Source organism: Odontesthes bonariensis, chromosome 12, assembly GCF_027942865.1.
Source record: "Odontesthes bonariensis isolate fOdoBon6 chromosome 12, fOdoBon6.hap1, whole genome shotgun sequence".
In the NCBI taxonomy this organism is placed as follows: Eukaryota; Metazoa; Chordata; class Actinopteri; order Atheriniformes; family Atherinopsidae; genus Odontesthes; species Odontesthes bonariensis.
In genome coordinates, this window is record NC_134517.1 from 27701336 (window position 1) to 27722155 (window position 20820).

At 40.3% G+C, this 20820-nt stretch overlaps 1 protein-coding gene across 4 annotated transcripts; it reads left to right on the plus strand.

Moving 5' to 3' along the window:
• The first annotated feature begins 7 nt into the window (after nt 1–7).
• On the plus strand, nt 8–13058 carry gtf2e1 (general transcription factor IIE, polypeptide 1, alpha). Of its 4 annotated transcripts, none has more exons than XM_075479945.1 (6): nt 8–63; nt 834–1130; nt 1239–1396; nt 8542–8737; nt 8904–9130; nt 12015–13058. In XM_075479945.1, the coding sequence occupies exons 2-6, from the start codon at nt 841–843 to the stop codon at nt 12470–12472; spliced, it is 1329 nt and encodes a 442-aa protein (XP_075336060.1). In that variant the 5' UTR covers nt 8–63; nt 834–840; the 3' UTR covers nt 12473–13058. The 4 variants fall into 4 exon arrangements, with proteins under 4 accessions (XP_075336060.1, XP_075336058.1, XP_075336059.1 ...); XM_075479943.1 differs by having other exon boundaries at nt 10–224; XM_075479944.1 differs by having other exon boundaries at nt 10–224; nt 837–1130.
• Nucleotides 13059–20820: the final 7762 nt, after the last annotated feature.

A 20820-nucleotide genomic window follows, 5' to 3' on the forward strand; every position in this document is an offset into this window, starting at 1 on the left:
CGCCGTCGTTGCCGCTTCGTTTATTTTTCCGGGGTATGCTACTCAAAATAAATGGTGAAGCATGTAAGCTAACTTTGCAGCTTAAAGGTTCTGAGGAGCAAGATTGTTAATCGGGTTAATTTTTAGCTGTGTGTATTTAAGACAAATTGAGCGTCTAACATTACTCTGAAATGACACAAGGACGAGGTTCCTGTATGTTACTGGTCGAACAGAAAGATTAAAGGGTAAGACTAGTGTTAACCGGCTAAAGGCTAAAGACAAACGATTCATATTGGGAGTTATTTAGTTTACATAAGGTAGTTTCTTCTAGTTGTGTTATAATACGACTGCATTATTAACTTACGAGTGTCGCAACTGCTTGGTAACTGTTTGATGGTTGTATCCTGACCAGTAGCTATGGACAACTTGTTACATTGGTCGTTGTTACAGTTAGCTTGCTAACGCCAAGCTAAATGAAGCTGTTACTTGAAGTTTATCTTTTATTGGTGTCAGGTTCGGTAGTATTGACCGCCATTTTGAATAGGTAGGCATACAGTAACTGGACACCTTCTAGGTTCAGAATTCTCCATCACATCAGCTGTTTGAGCAAAGTTTCCATGTAAATTAAATTAGGAAAAGAAGTAGGAAGTATTTGATATTTCCTGTCACCAGAGTGCTGCCAGTGTATTAATGCATTTCTCTCTTAATCTGAACTAATCTTACATATAATTGATGTCATCTACATTCTATTTCATGTCTCTGAAACTTCTCCTACAGCCTCTTTCCCTGTTGTTCCTGCTTGTTGTCATAAGTTGACCATAGGCCAGCATTTTTAAGTCTCATTGTCTCCACAGCAGAAAAATGATTGAACCAGAGCTATTAACTGAGGTCCCTGCATCGCTGAAGCGGCTAGCCAAGCAGGTCGTAAGGGGGTTTTATGGCGTGGAACATGCCTTGGCCCTGGATGTACTGATCCGTAACCCATGTGTACGCGAGGAAGACATGCTGGAGTTGCTCAAATTTGACCGTAAACAGCTTCGCTCTGTACTCAACACCCTGAAAGCAGACAAGTTTGTCAAGTGCCGCATGAGAGTAGAGACGGCTCCTGATGGCAAAACAACACGCCACAACTACTATTTCATCAACTACAGGTTTTTTTTTTTTTGTTGTGCTTGCATTTGACAGCAGATATGTTGGACACATAAAGTCTGAATCTCTAATTCTTCTTTTTTCCCCCTTTTTTTTTTTTTCCTTTTAAGGGTACTGGTCAATGTGGTCAAGTATAAACTGGATCACATGCGACGGCGCATTGAGACAGATGAACGGGACTCCACCAATCGAGCTTCCTTCCGGTGTCCCTGCTGCTTCTCCACCTTCACTGACCTGGAAGCCAACCAGCTTTTTGATCCTATGACAGGTAAACACTGAACACCAACCATCTTGGCCCTGTAGCATATTTGTAGTGTTCGTTAAGCTAATGGAAACTTTGGTAGGATGTTTTGATTAGCCATGCTTTCCAAAGGAGATCACAGAATTGCAGTGAAGTACTTAACCAGATTATTTTAGCAGAGTGATAAGTGTTACTGTGTTATGTTTCGGTGTTCTCCATAGCTGCCTTACATAGCAACATGCTGGGATAAACTATTCAGCTCTTACAAAGCGTGCTTTTGAACCAAAAGACGTAAAATCCTGACTGCCATTGCACATCAGTGAGAGGTTTTCTAGGACTGGTGAAATTCAGAGGACAAAAGACATATTTTGTGCCCTGAGACTTAAAAAAAACATATTTAAAATGAGATATTTTATTATTATTAGATATATTATTTATTGAATACACAACTGTAACTATACACTGAGCTATCCAAACACACCAGTTTTAATAATATCCTCTCACTCAAACAAATAGCCAGTTAAAGTGATTTTAAAACAAATAAAATCCCAGTGAAAATTAATTGCAATATGTCCTACGTTATCCAACATGAAAGATGGGTAGGGATATCTAAATAACATATTTCTGCTTTAGATCTGCATCTCAGAGGATTAGGCTACTTGTTTTGAGCTTGTTTTCTTTATAATATGGTAGTAAAGAAACACTGTGCAATTTAATCACCTTTTATATTCTGAGTTATTGAACTAGGAGTAAATGAATGCCTTATCACCGGTGCAGCAGGTACAGTGCATGTCACACATCAGGAAGAGGGGCGGCTTTCTCTTACAATCTTTTGTCTCTAGTGTAACTTTGACATGCAGAAAGTTGGGTAGACACTATCTGATCTGATAGAGGCATCTGTTAATAATGTTGGCACATTATCTGTAGTGTGTTGGGTGAATGACCTCTAGATGGCAGTGACATCTCATGCTGAAAAGGATTCACAAAAACAAGTTCATTTACTACATCAAGGTCCATAAGTAAACACTTCCTACTAGACAATCTGAATGTTTGTTTTTCTATATGTCTGTATCACACTTTAGTTTCAGTGGGGGCTAGCGGCTTTGCAAAATGTTGCTTCTGAAAGTGCATGATGCCACTAATAGTTTCCCTCAGGCTGTGCATGCATTTGACATGGTTGTCAAAGAAGCAGCTTGGATGTGTAACCAAGTGTTGGAGTGGAGCTATAAAGGTGAACTGTGGTCACTTGAGTGGAATATTTTTTATTTTCTGTTATGAACTGAACATAGCACATATTGACAAAACAGTTATCACAGTCTTATGTAGCTTAAAGGCTGATATATGGTTGGAAACCAGGTCGTCTGCGTGTGTGTCGCAGTTAACGCAGACATGCCCCCGCCCCTTACGCAGACACTCTGGTGCACCTCCCCAAAATTGTAACTCACCGCAGACAGTGCCGCAGACATCGCCGCAGGGAGGAGAGAAAGGAGGCCTCTGATTGGTCAACTCTACATCCGCTCTACACTATGCGTATTTCCGGTTTGCTAACCGGCTAATGGTGACGCTAACCGTGCTAACCGTGACGATTCTTTCGCCTCTCTGCCAGCTCCAGTAGTAGCAATATTTCTTCTATTTCTAGATCGATCAGCTGCATCTCAATCAAAGTGCGCATTCGTCCAGTCGCCATTGTTGTTGAATGACCTCCGTAACCGTAACACCCACAATCCTAGCTTGTTCGTGATTTTTCCCTCTTGCGTTGTGGCGTGGGACATAGCGCAGACAGCGCTTCAAAAGTAGGCATAAATCAAAAATAACTGCATCGTGTCTGCGACAAGCTCACTGCGACACACTGCTGCGAAGTATACACGAGCCTTAACACAGAGTATATAAAAGAGAAAATAAACATCCAGAAAAAGCATTAATCAGTTTACAGTCATGTACGTCTTCAGGAATCAGTCTTGGCCCTTTATGTACAACAAAGGAGGGTCCCAGATCGTATCATAATATTTCAGATTGTCATTGTTATGATATCTGATCTTTTCAAGGCTTAGTACATTCCCCATTTCCCTTAGCCACATTTCAAAACTTGGTGCAGTCACTTTTCCACATCAACAGAATTAGTTTTTTTTGCCACAACCATACCTAAAGAAACAGCTTGGGCTTCGTATTTATTAGCCAAAAGTATAGCTCTTGTCCCTCCTAACATGGCAACCAATGGATCTGGTCTCCATTTCTTCTTAAAGGCTTTAGAGAAGCATTGGAAAATATAAGACCAGTAGGATGACAACTTTGTACAAGACCAAAGTGTATGTGCAAGCGTTCCTTCATAAATCTTACATCTGTTACAAAGTGGGGATGTAGATGGGTCAAACTTATGTATCTTGGTCCTGCAATAGTACAAATGATGTAATATCTTAAACTGTATCAAGTTATGTCGAACATTAACTGAACAATCACTTATGTTTGGCAGACATTGTCCCCAGAACTCTTCGCCTATCTCCACATTTAACTCGCTGGTCCATGCCTGTCTGAGGGCAGAGGAGTCTATAGGTGTATTATCAAGCAGAGTTTGATAGAAGTATGAGACCGCCCCTTTGCAGGGGGGGTTAAATCTGTTGATTGAGTTTAGAGTTTCATGGCAAGGTTTGTTTTGATAACTGGGTATGTGTTTTTTAGTGATTCGCGTATTTGGAAGTATCTGATTCTGAACAGATTTGAAGCTGGAATACAATACAAACTCTGGAGCTGAGCAAAAGAAGCAAAGATACCATCAATGTTTATTGAGTTAATGTCACATATCCCTCTCTCTTGCCATTTCACGAAAACAGAGTCGTTCACACCAGGAGTAAAGGCATGGTTATTGCATATTGGGCTATCCAAATAAGTACCTTTTAATATGGCTCCATATTTTTAGGACTGGAAGTGAGGTGCTCCTACATAAGGAGCGCTCCAGTGTTAACCAGGCTGGACATTCCTGTGTTGGCTGAAGGGTTGTTCTTCCACCAAGCTATGATGGACAGTTGAGTAGCCCAGTGATAGAGTTTGAAAAGAGGAAGACCAAAGCCTCCCTCTGTTTTTGGCTTACACAGATGCTTCTTTGGTATACGCACTGTTTTATAGCTCAATAGGAAGGGTGTTATTATTGAGTCTAACTGCTTAAAGTATGATTGGGGTATATAGAATGGGACACCTTGGAATGAGAAAAGAAATTGGGGCAAAACAACCATCTTAACTGCATTCACCCTCCCAATCAGAGCGATAGCGAGGGATTTCCAGAAGTCAATGTTTTGTTTAAGCTTGTCAATCCGTTTTTGCTAGTTTGTTTTTAACAGGACATTTGGATTCTTCGTCACAATAATGCCAAGATATCTAAAGCAGGTATAAGCTTTTTTGAAGGGAATGCTTTCAAGAAAATCTTAACTGTATTTATCTGTGATAGGCATCACTTAATTTTTATCAAGGTTTACGGCGAATCCCGAGAGAAACCCAAACCAATCTAATAATTGCAAGAGCGGTGGAATTGATGTCTGTGGTGTAGAGATATACAAAAGCATATTATCTGCATACAGGGAGAGATGGTGTGTAGTTCCATTGACAACTATAGGCGCTATAGTCGCACTTTGTCTAATGCTGATAGCTAGCGGTTCTATGAGAATGGCAAAAAGGAATGGTGACAGGGGGCATCCCTGTTGGGTTCCCCTATAAATTGGGAATGGTGAGGAAGCTGTATGGTTGGTTATGACAGAGGCTGTGGGTTGGGCATAGATTATTTTTACCCATTGTCCGAACATGGACCCAAACCCAAATTGTTCAAGTGTCTCCTGCATGTAACTCACCCTGGTCAAATGCCCGCTGTGCATCTACGGAAACAATAACTGCCTCAGCAGAGTGTTTGCTGTATAAGATATTGAAAAGGCGGCGCAAGTTAAAATCCAGTTTGATCTGGGTGCACAACGCTACATATAAATTTCTTCAACCTGTCTGCAAAAATCTTCCCTATAATCTTAGTTTCCGCTGTTAGCAGTGAGATTGGACGGTAGGAGGAAGCTAACGGGGAATCACGACCATGTTTTAGAATAACAGCGATGCTGGCATTATATAACGTAGGTGGAAGTATTGTAACTTCCTTAGAGTGGATAAACATACGCAAGAGCAAGGGTGTTAGGCTCTTCCTAAAAAAATTTAAGAAATCCATGCTGAAGCCATCTAGCCCTGGGGCTTTATTGGAAGGAAACGATGAAATAGCTGCATTGAGTTCTGTGTCCCGTAACTGTGTCTGTGATTTGAAGGCCTCGTCAGTAAGCTGAGGCAACTGAAATCCAGCAAAAAAACTCTTTTATTTTTTCTTTATCTACATTGCCTTGTGACTTATACACTTGTGAGTAGAATTCCCTAAACCTGTCATTTATCCAACTGGGGCTAGTTAGTGTACGACCTGAGCTAGATTTAATTTGAAATATGGCCCTAGAGGACTGCATATGTCTTAGTTGCCTGGCAGGCAAGTTGTGTGATTTCTCTCCCAGTTCGAAGTGTTTCTGTTTCATGCGTGTCATTAACTTGATAACATCTTTTGAAAGCAGGTCATTATACTCATATCGTAGAGCCACAATCTTATTTAGCAACTCGGTGGCGGGGCCAATTTTGTAACTGTTTTCTAGTACAGTGAGAATGTTTTGGATTTCCACTAACTTACTTCCTGTAAGTTTTCTTTCAGCAGTCTCATATGATATTATGTCCCCTCTAATAACCCTCACTTCATTTTCCAAATCATTGGTTGATTGAAATAACCCAATGACCAATTTGTGCTTTCTAAAGGATACAAATGAATTAGGTCCTCTGCATTCTGCAATGTTTAATCGTTCATGACTTAAGTTGCATTCTTAATGTCTGACAAGGAAAGATTCCAAAAGGTAAGCTGTGTTCAGTGGTAGAAGCATGAACAGGGGAATGTAAAACATTTGAGGAAACTATTATGAGCAGCAGTAACTAAGACCCAAAGAAACGTGGCCAAAATTGTGAGTGAAGACTAAGATGCAGCATTTTGAACCTCTCATGAATATCTTTGTATAAAAAAGACTAGTTTAGACTCTCTTAGTTGGTAGTCTTTAACTAGAGAAGGTGTATTATTCTATGGAGGAAAAGCATTAACTTTGTTGTCAAAATGGTTCAACCATGCATGCAAATGTTTCGAAGCAAGCAAAGAGCTTATGAGCATGAGACATGAGGCTCAGAATAGAAAAAGACTGTGCTCCACTAACATCTAAATACTGCTATCTTTTCATCTAGCGAGTAGTTGTCGGCTGCTGCATCGACGTTTGAAATACTGTGCTTCGGAACTTCAAGCAAAGTGTGTTAAAGTTGTAATCCTCAAAACAACACGAAGGTTGGAGAATGTGGGATTTCAAAACTGATTGAATTTCTATTTTTGACAAGTAGATCAAATGTAGACTTTTCACTAGAACTCCTTGGTGTGATGGCCTTGTTATTCTGAGAAGAATGTATCACGAAGACATGCTACGTTTCTGAAAAACATCATGTAAATGTGCATTCAAAAGATCTGTCGTTCTTTTTGTTTGTTGCAAAATTTATAAAGCTCCTTTTTGCAATCAAAATGAAAGTCCCCTAAATGTAACGCAAGTTACGTGGAAAAAGAAAGGCAAATGCATTAAATACCAAGTCTAACAGGAAGCATTAAGCTCCATGCTTACATCTGCCAGTCTGAAGGGGGGTTTCCAGTCATCTAACAGTGTTTATAGTTTTTACAAGCCTCAGATTTAGTAATTTGTAAGTATATTTTGTGAACATCAGAGAGACACCTGTTTTGAAGGCATGTCAGTGAGAAAATGAAGAAAATATGAGGCTTGCAAATGTAATCTTACTGGTCTGTTGCTCATTGCCTACAATACCCATGTAAAGAGGAGCAGAATGGACCTCCCAGATTTTCGGTCAGCTTTGTTTACCATTGAAATGATACAGAATTAATTTGAGAAGAGAAAATGTTGTTTACGGGTTGTTAGTTTAATGTTTGAAAGAATCAATCCTCCTGGCCTTCTTGTATTTTGTATCTATCAGCATCTTCAAAGTGACTCATTTACAAAACCTCTTGCCATGTCCTTTGCATTTGTCTTTTGTTTCAACGTATTGCTGCTGGTCTCTGTTCATGCTTTGGAGGCAGTAACTCTACTGTCCGAGAGAGGCTGACAGAATAACTGCTTGGAATTCTGATTGACTGGTTGCCTCTGCAGGGCCAGCAACACTCAGTGTGTTCTCATGGGGATGGGAAATGACACTGTTGGTCTTACAGCTCAATCTGGCCCACAAAGGAGAGCCAAAACCCTGCAGCTCTGAATTTTCACAGTGTGCCGCAAGAATGTTGTCATATACGTTTTAAAGCTGCATACAAAACATGTGCTTTTACAGTTTTCTCTCGAAGGGAAATCTTTGCAAAGGTTTTCTATATCCTCAATTTACATATAAAATGGTCTATTTCTGATGATAATCCAGTTTGTCATCATATTCATAAATATAGGGTATAGACTTTTTTTTTTCTTCTCTCTGCCTCGGACGCACAAACATGCATGCACACTTGCGCTCTTTGTTTCTCTCTCTCATATACACACAAAGAAACAAAGCAGACGTGGAGTCTGTGCTAACGTTGGAACAGATCCCATTATTGAAACTGAGATCAGCGAGAGAAGCAGATGGTCAAATGTGCCCTCTGCTCACTGTTAAGAAGTGAGGGGTGAGGCACAGTGGTCTGCAGTCCTTAAAATACATTTAACTGTTCCTGAAATTATACCCAGGCAGAGATCAACACTGTTGAGTAAAACTATTTTCTTGTAACTTTTGTTATCTGCTGGGAACATTTCGTGCAAATTGAAACCATGAAGTAGTGAACCATTTCTGCTGCCCCCCTCCCTTCAACAAGACTCCAATATGACGTGCATGGACACTTTTTTTCTTCCATTACTGATCAGCCTAAGTCTTCCCAGATAGGCTGCCAGACTGAAAGCTGAATACTGTCACTACTGCACATTGTCAGAAAATATCACTTTGGTTTGACAAAGATTGGCAGCATACTTGTGGGCAACGCACTGCCTAATGTGCATGCCCAAATTTTGTTCTCTCATGGTTTTGCTTCCTCATCCTCGTAAGCTCTTCTTTACCTGCAGGAACATTTCGCTGTACTTTCTGCCAGACAGAGGTAGAAGAAGATGAATCTGTTTGTCCCGATGGCAAGACACTGGTGGCACGCTTTAATGAGCAAATTGAGCCCATCTATGCGCTCCTACGCGAGACGGAAGACATTAACTTGTCCCATGACCTGCTGGAGCCTGAACCTGGTGAGATCCCTGCTCTGAAACAGAGGTCAGTTCCCAACAAGTCTCAGCAACAAAACATTTCTCACCTCAGTCAATATCTTATTGGAGTTGCATGGACAAGCCTATGTGACCCTAAGAGTTCATCTCTGCTTATCAGCAGTAATGGTAGTAGAAGTTTTGACTTAACATATTTGATGTAAATTTTCCTCTAGCCGCGAACGTGCTGCAGCTTCAAACGCTGGTCAACATCGTGAAGCCTGGTCTAACAAAGGATCATCTTACGCTGACCTATATACCCAGAATGTGGTTATCAATATGGATGAGCAGGAGGACCAACAGAAGCAGGACAAGGAGAGCAAAGCACCTAAGGAGCGGCCTGTTTGGTTGACCCACAGCACCGTACAGGGTGCTTACAGCGAGCCTGATGCCCTCAAAAACCGTAAGTGAATTGTTCTTTGCATTAGGCCCAGTCACCAAGACTGTTTGTAACTATGTTAAAGATGCATCAATTCAGCACAATGTCATACATTTACTTATTTACGTACTTATTTTTCGGTTCTGCTTTTTTCAAATTTCATTTGGTGTGGCAAAATGGAATTGGCAGCTCTTCCTGCTCAAAGAGATTGCCTTGCTGAGACTGCTCGTTTATCTTATGTGCTGGGTTTTATGCATTAATTCTGTTCAGAAGAGTGCTGTTGTACCACTTGGTTCAGTTCTATGGCTATTGTGTTGCTCTTAATGGCTGTTGGTATAGTCATTGGCGGTCGGGAGGGATTTTGATTTTACAGCCCTTGATAATGCCGCTTGGAACTGACATAAGTGCAATTGTCCCTAAATGAAGCAAAGGGACTGGTGCTCGCTGTTTTGTGTGATTAGATTACATGTTTTAGCATTTCTGACCTTATTCACAGACGCAATGTGCATTTGTCCCTTTGGCCAGATAGCCCATTAAACATATACTCTTATCTGTTATCAAATTTCTTTTTGGCCTTTCAGCATGTTTATTATTTGGGGATCTTCAGCTTGGAAGCACTTGCAGTTTAACTAAAGTACTGAACCTGCCGCAGTAACACAGTTGATTTTATTCTGTTTAATTATATAAACTCCTCTGTGAGTAAGAAGATGTTGAATTTGATTTGTTTCCCATTCTCACTCGCTGTTTTCTGGTGTAATCATAAATGAATTGCTGCTTGTCCATGGTGGGGTGTATCAAACACTGGATTTTTCAGAGTATGCTAAGACGGATTGACTTTGAAAAGAAGAGTTGAGACCCACATCTTTTTTTTTTTTTTTTTTTTTTTACAAAGCAAGCAGATAAAGGTCAGAATGGTGAAGCCAGACTATCACAGGTTAACCAAGGTTATCTCCCTCAGTCAGAGTGGTCCTTCAGTAAGCTATTTCATGCTGGCATTGTTTTGAGAACAAAGTGCATGCTGCAATCAGACCTGGTCAGACTTCCATTGTACCATAATTGCTTCATTTAAAGAATCAGAGACTTGATTAGTATACAGCTGGGCAATGATTGCTCATAAATTGAATCCATTCGTGTGGAAATTACAAACCACCATAGCATTCTGTCTCTATGATGTGCCTCTGCATCTGTCTTTGAAGATCTTGTTGTCATTTGGTGCTTGGAAAAATACATGGCATCACATTTTACTATGATTAAAGAAAGCTCAAGTCCAGGTAGTTGTATGCAATAACTTAGAATTAGCAATAATATATCTGCACTTGTCTGTACTGCGTCTGGGTCAGGTTGTTTTCTGTCTGACACACCAAATGATGTTTTCCAGAGAGCCATCTGGGAGGGCTCCCATCGCGACAGTTTTTAAGGGGCAAGCACTTAAAATGAAATATGTCGCAGCAGGATACTCTGATTGGTCAGCTGCTGTTCGGATCAGTCGATTTTAATATAAGACAGCAAAAAGCCACTCAAGATGCTCGCAACGATGTCTCTGGTGTGAAAAGTTTTCACTGCGAGTCAGAAGGGGCCAGAGCTGACAATTTGTGTTGTCTGTAAGGAAAAAAACAATTTCAGAGGAACAAGCACCGACGTGTGGGGCAAGCAAGCTGCCTTCACGAATATCAGCACTGAAAAATAATTGTGTCACCTTTATGTATTAGGATGTGCAGTAAAAGAAGGAAAGATTTAAACCTATAATATCATGCAAAATGGATTTAAACTGGCTTTCCTTTTTAGATTAATTTTATTTCTTGAAATACCTCTGCTCTCTCCTGGAGCACAATTTTTAGATTTTATCTGAGAGAAAGTTAAAAGACCTGCAGCCTGATGTAGTTGTTGAGATGTAATTGAATGAAGCATCGGTCAAACGGTCTTAAGTCGAACCAATCAGATCAACAAACCTCTACAAGCTGAGCAACTCAGTCGGTGGGGTTACATGGCACAGAACGGTTCGGAATATTGGCTAAATTACAATAAGACTGAGTTTTTAAGTTCATGTAGACCTTAATCGGACAAGAAATTGGATTGGATCGGATTACTCGCAATCGGATTAAGACCCCGAGATAACTCAGTTGAAAGTCAAATTAAACGTGCTTGTAGACGGTGAAGCACGTGGTGAATTAGACTTTGCGTTCTGCGCATGCTCGAGATTTTTTCCCGGGGTCGTGAACTGGACGTCAGAAGAGACGATATTACTGTTGTTGTCGCCGCCGTCGGAAAGAAACAAACAATGTGATGGAGAATGCGCCGTTGTGCATCGCGTTTGTGCAATAAGCAGCTCATCACAAACGAAATGTAGAGGGACGTAGCTTCATCTTGCTCTTCGTTCGCCATTTTCTCGAATGCCTGAGTTTGTTGTTGTTGTTGGTGGTGGTGGTGAAGCAGTCAACCGGAAGTGGCTCGATTAGCAATAGTTAAAATGAGTACAGCGCCACCTATCATATCGGAGTATGGCATGCTTTGTGCCCATGATCCGATTCATTCACCGCCATATATCCAAGGATAATTACCCTTGCTCAAAAAAGGAGCAAAACCCAACTATAGCTATAATTGAATTAATCTCACCATGTAGACCCACTGAGTAAATGGGAGCCATCGTTGTTGTTGTCACACCTAAAATCCATTTGCACCAGCTACTGTTTCACGTTCTGAATTTTAGGATTTTGGTTTTGGATCCTGTATAGAATTAATTTACATTGCAAGATTAGGTTATTCTTGATCAGTGAATAACCTAATCTTCAGTTAATTTTTCTGTTCACCCTCCCAGAAATCAGGTTGCCCATGTTTAAAACTAAACATTTTGGCCTACACCTTAAAATCCCATATTTCTCATCTTTGAAAATGGATCTGGTTTTCACAGGTGGAGACGCTGCACCCGGAGCCCTGGACGGAACAGCTGGCCAGGGAACAGGTCAGACGGATGAAAATGAAGAAGTAATGCGTGCTCTTCTCATCCATGAGAAGAAGGGTGTGGCTGGTGCAGCTGCGGGTGGAACAAGTTCCGCTGCCAAGGGTCTCGTCTCGGCCACAGCTAATGCTAGTGACTCAGAGAGCGACACCAGTGAATCGGATGACGATTCTCCCCTGATTCCTCCAACTGCCACAGCGACTCAGCATCGCGGCAAAGAAGAGGACGAAGAAGAGGACGATGACGAATTTGAGGAGGTGGGGGATGAGCCAATGGTGATGGTGGGAGGTCGACAGTTTACATACAGGGAGGTGAGCCAGAGGCCTGAGCTGGTGGCACAGATGTCTGTGCAGGAAAAAGAGGCCTACATTGAAATGGGACAAAATCTCTTCCAAGACATGTACTTCTGAACACACTGTCAAATTTGTGGGTGGGAAAATATCACTGCACACAAGTTCTCAAGAGGAAAACATGATGCTGCTCAAATAGCTTCAGTTTATGTCAGGAACGACATGCTCTGGCAGTGTGATCACACCTGTAGTATTTTTTTTTTTTTCACAAGTATTTTCAAAGTCACCAAACCTAAAGGGAGCTGGATAGCTGCAGAGTGCCAAGTCTCTTATGTTTTAGTTTCATTTCAGTTATACAGTTATTAAAACGGCTGTCTGCACACAAACTTAGCCTATGCCTTTAGTCAGTTGTGTTGAATTGGCATAATGCGTTTATTATTTGAGAACTGCCGAAATATTTGAGAGCACTTTGCAGTGCTGGGGCTGAACACATTGATGGACTGAACAAGCTGCTGTCTGTCGGGATGAAGTGAAAAGAACATTTTCGGTTTCTTCTGGAACAATTCAGAAGACTGGATTTAAAAGGTCACCTCATGCAAATACAGAAAAAGAAGACGGGTAAATTGTTGAGGTCAATAGTAAATCTTTTGTAATTTTTGAGTAGGCTGTAATAAAAAGATTCTGCCATACAATCGGAAAAATAAAAGTGTAATAAATGTGTCTATACAGATCGAAACCAATTTAGAGAGAAACATGAGGGTACTGTGTACAAAAAATATGACTTACAGGCACAAGGAAAAAAAAAATCCAAGAGAAATGAAAAAGAAATTGTCCCCAAAAGGAATGTGTATCACTCCCTGGTGGAATCTTCCCAGTGAGACTTTCCCTGTTTTTTTGTCAGGTCATATTCAAACAGAATCATTTATTGAGGCATATTCATACCAGGCAAACACACACTCGGCACTCCTGAATATGTCACACTGGGATATAATGTGTTTTGTCATGCGGTTTGCTTAGTAATGACTTCTTTGATGTAACCACAGCAACCCATGACACCGGGTTGCCTACTCATGATGCGAGAAATATCACCTCAAAGCATAACTGAATGCTGACGGGGGAATGGCATTTGCAGAAAATAGAATTTGAGAAGCCTCTCAACTTGGATTTGCCAAACAAAGTTTGAGATTGATTTCCACCCAATTATTTACACTATGTATTTAACTTTTTGCTTTTACCTCTTTAGGAAAGTACAATTATGACAAATGGGATATAGATATTGTTTAAAAGATGTCCTAAACAATACGAGACAAATGTAAAATATCAATATGTTGCAGATACCTACTTGAGGCTCAAATATTGACTAAAGTCTATGATCAAATTTTAGAGAATGGTCTAATAGAAAAAGGGTTTATCCTCCTGGGAGCGTCTGTGTTTGAGGTGGTCAGCAACGATCTGCTCATTACATATTCACATGTAGCTGCAGAATAGATTTATTTTGGCTTGTCTTTGCATAAATAGTAAACCACGTTGGTGTTTGTAACATGCCTTTTCCCTGGATGCCCAAGTCAGCCTTCCATTAGTGTGCAGTGCACTGGTGGAGGTCAATCATTAGGAGCTGAGATGTGAATGACAAACGCGTCCTTGTGACATCAAGTGCTGGGCTTGAGACGGTGCTTTAGGCCACTGTCTCTCAAATCCGAACCTGCAAAATAATTGTTTCAAACTGTACTGATTCTCGAAACTGCCATTTTTGCACTTCAACACCGCTTGCAATGACACCATCATAATTTTGCCCAAAATGGTAAAGTCCTTAAATCAACAATTGTCAGACTGAGAAAACAAGATGAGAGCTACTCTGTGTTGACTGTGGCTTTTTCATTGAGCAGTATGGAGATCAGTGTCATCCATCTTAAGCTGCTAACGAAGTTGTCAGCCAAACTTAAGCACCATCTGACAACGTTACACCCGGAGCATGTGGGTACTCTCTTGTGACATATTCAGCTCATTCAGCAGCCTCCATCTGAGGTTACACATACATCCATGGACTCAGTCATGTTTCCTCAGCTAACAGATTTTCTTCTCATAAACAACCCATCTGCGAGTTTAATGAAAGAACGAGTTGCCTCTCTCCTCGCTGCACTGAGCCCGCACCTCTGCTTACACTTTTGCAGTTTAAACACAGATATTTGTGACTCTTGAGAATGATCATTTTAGATTAAGTCTCAAGGTGTCTTTCCTGGTAAAAGCAAAGCAGCTGCTGCTGATGTCACATGCAAGATTTCAGCAACGCTTTCACAAAAGCGTGTCCTTAACTTCTGAGGCCACGACACTTTTGATCCCAACAATCTTCCTCTGAGTCATGCTCCATTCTGGCTGCACGGCACGCATGCATGCGGAAAATGGCAGTCTGCCTTTCAACTACTTTTCCAACAGAAGGTTTCCCATTTGTTTGACACTTAGTATGACTTTCAAAGTGATTTCTTTTTAGTGCCCTGCCTGCATTTGTGTCCTTTGTAGATGGGGTGGGACTCAAGCCAGAAAAGAGTTCTAATGTATAATAAATAAGATGGCTTATTTTACAGAAAGCCAATATGTTTGCCACACCTTGGCCAGTTATTTGTCTCAACCAAACCAAAGAGCAAGAGAGAAAATATTAATTTGAAAAAAAGAAACCGTTAAAAAAGCACTTGTGAGGATGAGAGCCACGCCTTCCAGCCTCCTAATGCACACCGTTCTGCCCATGTTAAAACTGGTAAACACTTTTTTTTATTTTTTTATATGGTTTATAAAATATGAAATAAAGTAACCTGCAGTGTTTATTAAACAGGTATCAAGGTGTTACTGGTCACGGTTAATGAGACTGAAGTAGCTTAAAGGCACCTGGATGACTCTGAACTTGAAAACTCATCTAATGCACCAAAGATTTAACAGTTTATCTGTAATTCATGACTGTGTAAAGTACTGAGGATCACATTGCATCATTGTGTGGTAATGTTTTTGTTAAGCACGCATGTTTCCTGACCTGTACCAAGTAAATACTTCATGTCTTTTAATTTAGGGCTTCTAATCTACATGGAAACAACCGTGAGGTGATAATTCACTGTTAACACTGGCATTTTCTTATGATTATGTACATGTTCATCACTTCAAAACATCCTGTACATCTTTGTAGAGGGTAACACTGACAGTCAGTACATTAGTTTGTCTAATGGCTTACAAAAAAGAACACTTGAACAATTCGATTCAGTTGAAAATGTCAAGCTCTGCAGAGAAGCTTGGAGAGGTAAAGACCTCTGTGGTAACCCTACAAGCCCATACATTCTTTTTAACTTAGAGGATGGACACCTGTTGGGAAGAACCTCAAAGGTCAGGATGAAAACAGGACCTGGGCTCATTAAAACACCCCCTGCCCTTCAGGACGGCTCAATTAAAAACCTAACCTCATGCTGTTCCATTGATCTGCATAGGCAGGTCTGGGTTACTGGGAGGGTGAACAGAACTCGGTAGGGAATAAGCAAAGCTGCAAAAAGTCAGCGGAACTTGAAGAAGAGTTATGCCGTTTTGTATTGAGAAATGATCAAATATGCTGGAATAGGCTAGAATATGGATGCTTGAATTGACATCTTTTCCTTTTTCCCCTTGACATCCTTTATTGTTTGTTGACAGGGAAGCATATTATTATTATCTGAGATTTTTTTGTGAAAGACGATCATTTAACAAAGAGGGAATTAAAGTGAAAGGAACAAGCGGGACAGGATTGGAGGGGAGGGTGTAGCAAACGGCTGGTTTGGGTAAGCATGTTTGGGTGGAGACTGTCAAAGGCAGGTTGTAATGAGCGATGCTTCATGAGGTTTGCTTGAGAAGATTACATAAGGATTGATTGATTTGTGGGTGTCTCTGTCACTCTTGATCCTATAAAGCCCGGAGATTAACAACTTAATAATCGACCCCGTTTTTCTGTCTGTCGTTCAGCCTGCAATTCTCTTTGGTCGCCTACTTTGAGGTCTTTTTGAAGCAAAGATGATTTATTCAGACATATTCATATTTATGGCAAGGTGTGGCAGACTTGACTTAAATGTAATGACAGGAGTGGTTTTAGTTGTGAAAACAGACATTTATTTATCAAACAGCTTAAAATCTTAGCGCTACAGAATTTACAGCGTCTGACTCATGACTTCATTGTTGCGTTTGGTCATTTGGAAATTAAATCTCCCTGAGCCTGTGGCTGGGTTTTTTGCTCTTTTAATTTATGATCTGTCTCACTAATGAATCAAAGATTTTTCAAGTTTGATTACCTTCAAATGAGGGCTGGTGTTATTTTTTTGGGGGTAAGATGAAGCCTATGTTGCCCTGTCACTACAGGCAACATCTTCAAAGGCACCGTCACATTATGTGTGACCTTGTTATGATGACAGTAGTTTATGAAAGGGAAATATAACACAAGCTCATCTTGTCTAAGGCAAGATTCTACAATATTTGTTGTATAAAGAATGTTTTTTAGCTCTGACCAAACAATGATATAATCTAAACCCAACCAGGAAATGACCAGTGTCTATTTTTCTTCATTAACTGTAACTAGGAGGTGGAAAAAAACAACTGACAAAAGGTGGTTTTGAAGCTGTGACCATTTGAAAGTGCTGTGTGTTACAGCACCATCTAACCCCACCCCTGCCTGCTACCTCTTTTTGAGGATTTTGTGGGAAAACCTCGTGAATGACATAGGTTGTGATGCTGAAACGCTCATATGAGTTTGCTCCCACCGCTTTTAGGGTGGTGCTATCCACTGTCCGATATGGATCATGTTTCAGGGTATGAACAACAGACCTACCGTATACGACTGTTTCAATTGAACAACTTGTTCTTTTTGTTCTTCTGTTAACTCATTTCCTCTCATCTCTTAGACAAAGATTAAAGCACCAGTGGCAAAGAAATATATAATTGCCACATTTGGAGGATGTTCATCCAGCTTTTTTCTTTTTTATTATTTTGTCAAAAACAAAAGAACAAAAGAGAAATCGCTGATATGATCATGAACTAAACAAATTACAGCATGTTTTATTGCTGGCAGTACTGTCCCTCTGGCCCAGCAACCATGACAAATGTTTGTGCTATATCAGCGGATAACCTTTCGTATAAGCATTTTCTATTTATTATTCTTCCAAATGTTTTACCTGCACTCATCCATTCAGGACAAGGACAGTTCCTCCATATGAGGAAATGTGTTCGCGTAAGCCTGACTCGCAGTGTAGGCTTCCTCAAAAACTGAGATTATTACGCAACACGCATCACTACTGTACAACACCATGTTATATGAATAGTTAGCTATTCTTTAAATCCATGAATAGCTTTTTATGTTTACTGAAAACATGTCAAGGGCTTATGACATAGCGCATATATTAGTTTCATGTTCATAATTTGGAGAAAAACTTGTTGGGTTTTTTATTATTCACATTTGACCAAAACAAAATTTAAGCCAACTTCAAATGAGTTGACTCGTATTTTGTTACTTCAAATCTTTACCAGCAGAAGCAGACTGATGTTTGGTAGTATTTAGATATTTATGTAATGTTTAAATCATGTTTGGTTTCTTGTTTCTTTGCCTGTCAAAAGCAGCTCCCTGAAAGCAGCAAATAACTGATTGGTGTGTGCACATTAGCATACTCTCAAATCAATTCTCAGAAGTCTTTGTAGCCTGATGAATGCAAAGCCACATAATCAGTCAACACTGATGAGGCGGCTGCGTTTCTAGCCCCTTTACATGCCTTTGCTTGTCACTGTGCATCACTGCTCCTGCACCACGAGCAAAGAGGCTCTTGAGAGTTGATTTGACTATTGACCTTTGATCATGGCTTTCTCCGCAGGAAAAAGGGACTGGGTTTACTCTCATGAACAGGATCCGGATCTTTTATTTATTTATGTTTTTTTTTTTTTTAATGAAAAGATCTTGAGTCGCCTTTTTAATTCTTCAAATATCCAGAATATGACATGCAGCCAAGTCTGTGGAAAATTAACCAAAACAAAAGACAAAACCAGCTCGGGATTTCAATACATTTCTACATTTCTATTTGCATTTACCCCATTTCCCCCTTGTCTGCCTCCAACTGTCTCTCCACATTGGTTTGCAATGACCGTGGAACTCTCCAGACCCTGTCATCCTGCATGCTTCCACTACTTGCCCTCACTGCTCCATTGAGTCACATGATCCAATCTCCCACCTCAGCTTTCTTTTATCAGCCCCCTTTGTAAACGACATATAGAGGACAGGTTTCAGTATGTGTTTGCCAGATTGTCTGTGGTGCCACAGCCTGTTTATCTGTCTGACTCCTGCCTGTCGCCTGCATCCTGCCCATCCTGTCTGCTCTCCTTTATCACCTGCCTGTTTGTCTCGATGATCCTCGATATAGAGAACTTCCTTTATCCCAACTGTCAAGTCCCTGGGTCTGCTTTTGTTCACACTTTGCCAACCAGACATGTTACAACGCCTATATTTACTGAGCGTCCGTATTGTGGGAATTGCAGCATCTTCCCATGAGCAGTGACACTGCAGTGCTAACATGTTCAAATTGGATTGAGCCATCAAGACGGAAAGCTGGGATCTGCAAAGTTGTCCAGAAGATGGACAAGTGACATTTTTTCCCCAATTGACAGGACTGTAATTTTTCCACTTCTAGTTGTGGCTTGAGGATGGTGATATTCGTTTTTGCATTTGTATCCCTATAAAACAATTGGGATTTTGATATATAGTATATCTCTAAAGAATTTATTTCTCTAATTTTTATTTTGAATATGCAGTTCAGCCATTCTTGCTAAGCGCCTAAATATATCCAAGTTCCAGTTATAATACATATGAGCTTAAAGTCTTAGTCTCATTGTTAGCTTTAAGCTTTGAAGTTTTATGAATTTGACTCGTCTTTGTAGCCTAAGGATGACCTGTTTCTCTGGCATTGTGAGCTCCTTTCACAGCATGTTGTGGGTTTAAAGCAACAGCTTCGAAATAAATACGCCAGACTTGGACTCACCAGCAGACGGCTACATATTTGGTCAGAAATGATTGTCCAGAAGACTGTGTCCTACATTTTAAAGATTCCTAAACCGTTCTTCCAGTTTGAATGTGAATAACCTCAAATCAAAGGGCAGTCTTCCCCTATTCGTTGTATAACTGAAACATGACAATATTTTGATTAGTGGCTGAATTACTAAAAAGGTATCTGTGTTTTGAGTCCTAAGTTGACCTATACATGCAAAAATACATACAGGACAGTAAGCGTTTCCTTACTCTTTATGCTTTTCAATTGCAAAAATGGTCTTTCAGCGTCTTTCCACTACACGAGACGCAGTCTTTGACTGACTGAGCTTCTTGTGTAAATCAAACGAAAATCGAAGTATCTTTTCGCTTTAGCCAATTCATAGGTATACTTCAGCCCCCACTAATGTAGCCATTTGTGTGTGCCTTAGTGAAATTGTCTTACCTTTGAACAATGGCAGAGTTGAGCCAAGGTCACTGTCGAAGAAAGCGGATGCATTAAGTAAATGGAAATCTGATAGCAACGAAATGTGATACGGTGCATGTTGTATTATCATGCTCCATAATAAAAAGCTTATGACTCATCGAGCCCAACCACTGTTTTTCATTCTGACTTCACAAAGTGCTCCCCTTAAACTGTGGCCCAGAATCTCCATTATTATATCATTATATTCATATTATCATCAGCGGATCAACTGATTGGACGTTTATGAGATGAGAACTAACAAACTGCTCATTCTTAATCCTGTCCTATATTTTTCTGTAGCCATCAAATTGAGAGAAAAAAAAGCTAATTTAATACAGTGATGGAACAATGTATCTTTCCCAGTGAAAGTTGTTGTTTCTTTCTCACTGTCTGGTGCCACTCTGTCTTCACACCTCCTTTTCCACCCACCTCCAGCCCAGTGGGAAAGGTCCCACGAGTGTTCAGTGTTGACGTCACCTCATTAAGTCAACAGTTGACCAACAACGGAACTTGTTGCTATGCCAGCAAACAAAAGCCTTGCTTCCGTCTCCTGGCAAAGTGAAAGTTTCAGGCCTCTTGGGAAAACATTTATCCATTAATACTCTAAAGTGTGTTCCTATTAACCCAGAAATCCATTCTGATCATTTCAGTCCATTAAAAAAAGACAATGCAATTTGATGCTGACTTTATTTGACTCAATGATGGTGTTATTCATCAGTCAAGTCATAACACATTGTCATCCGTCTGTGTTCAGCAAAAGGAGCAACCATGATATGCATAATATTTAGAGGAAGTGGGCTAAATGTTTTGGTTTTGGCTAAATGGTTCTATTGCTAAAGTAAATTTCAGCATCAATTATTTCAGTAACCATAATATTTGGCTTGTTTATCTCATTACTCCAATTATTTTTATTATTTAACACACATGAAGCAGAAGGCCTATTGCTAAAATACTATTTGTGTGATTTGCTTAAGTTAC

Coding starts and splice junctions, on each gene's coding strand:
- gtf2e1 (XM_075479945.1), top strand. CDS start 841: ATGATTGAACCAGAGCTATTAACTGAGGTCCCTGCATCGCTGAAGCGG. Junction 1,131..1,238: donor TACTATTTCATCAACTACAG/GTTTTTTTTTTT, acceptor TTTCCTTTTAAG/GGTACTGGTCAATGTGGTCA. Junction 9,131..12,014: donor GCCTGATGCCCTCAAAAACC/GTAAGTGAATTG, acceptor TGGTTTTCACAG/GTGGAGACGCTGCACCCGGA.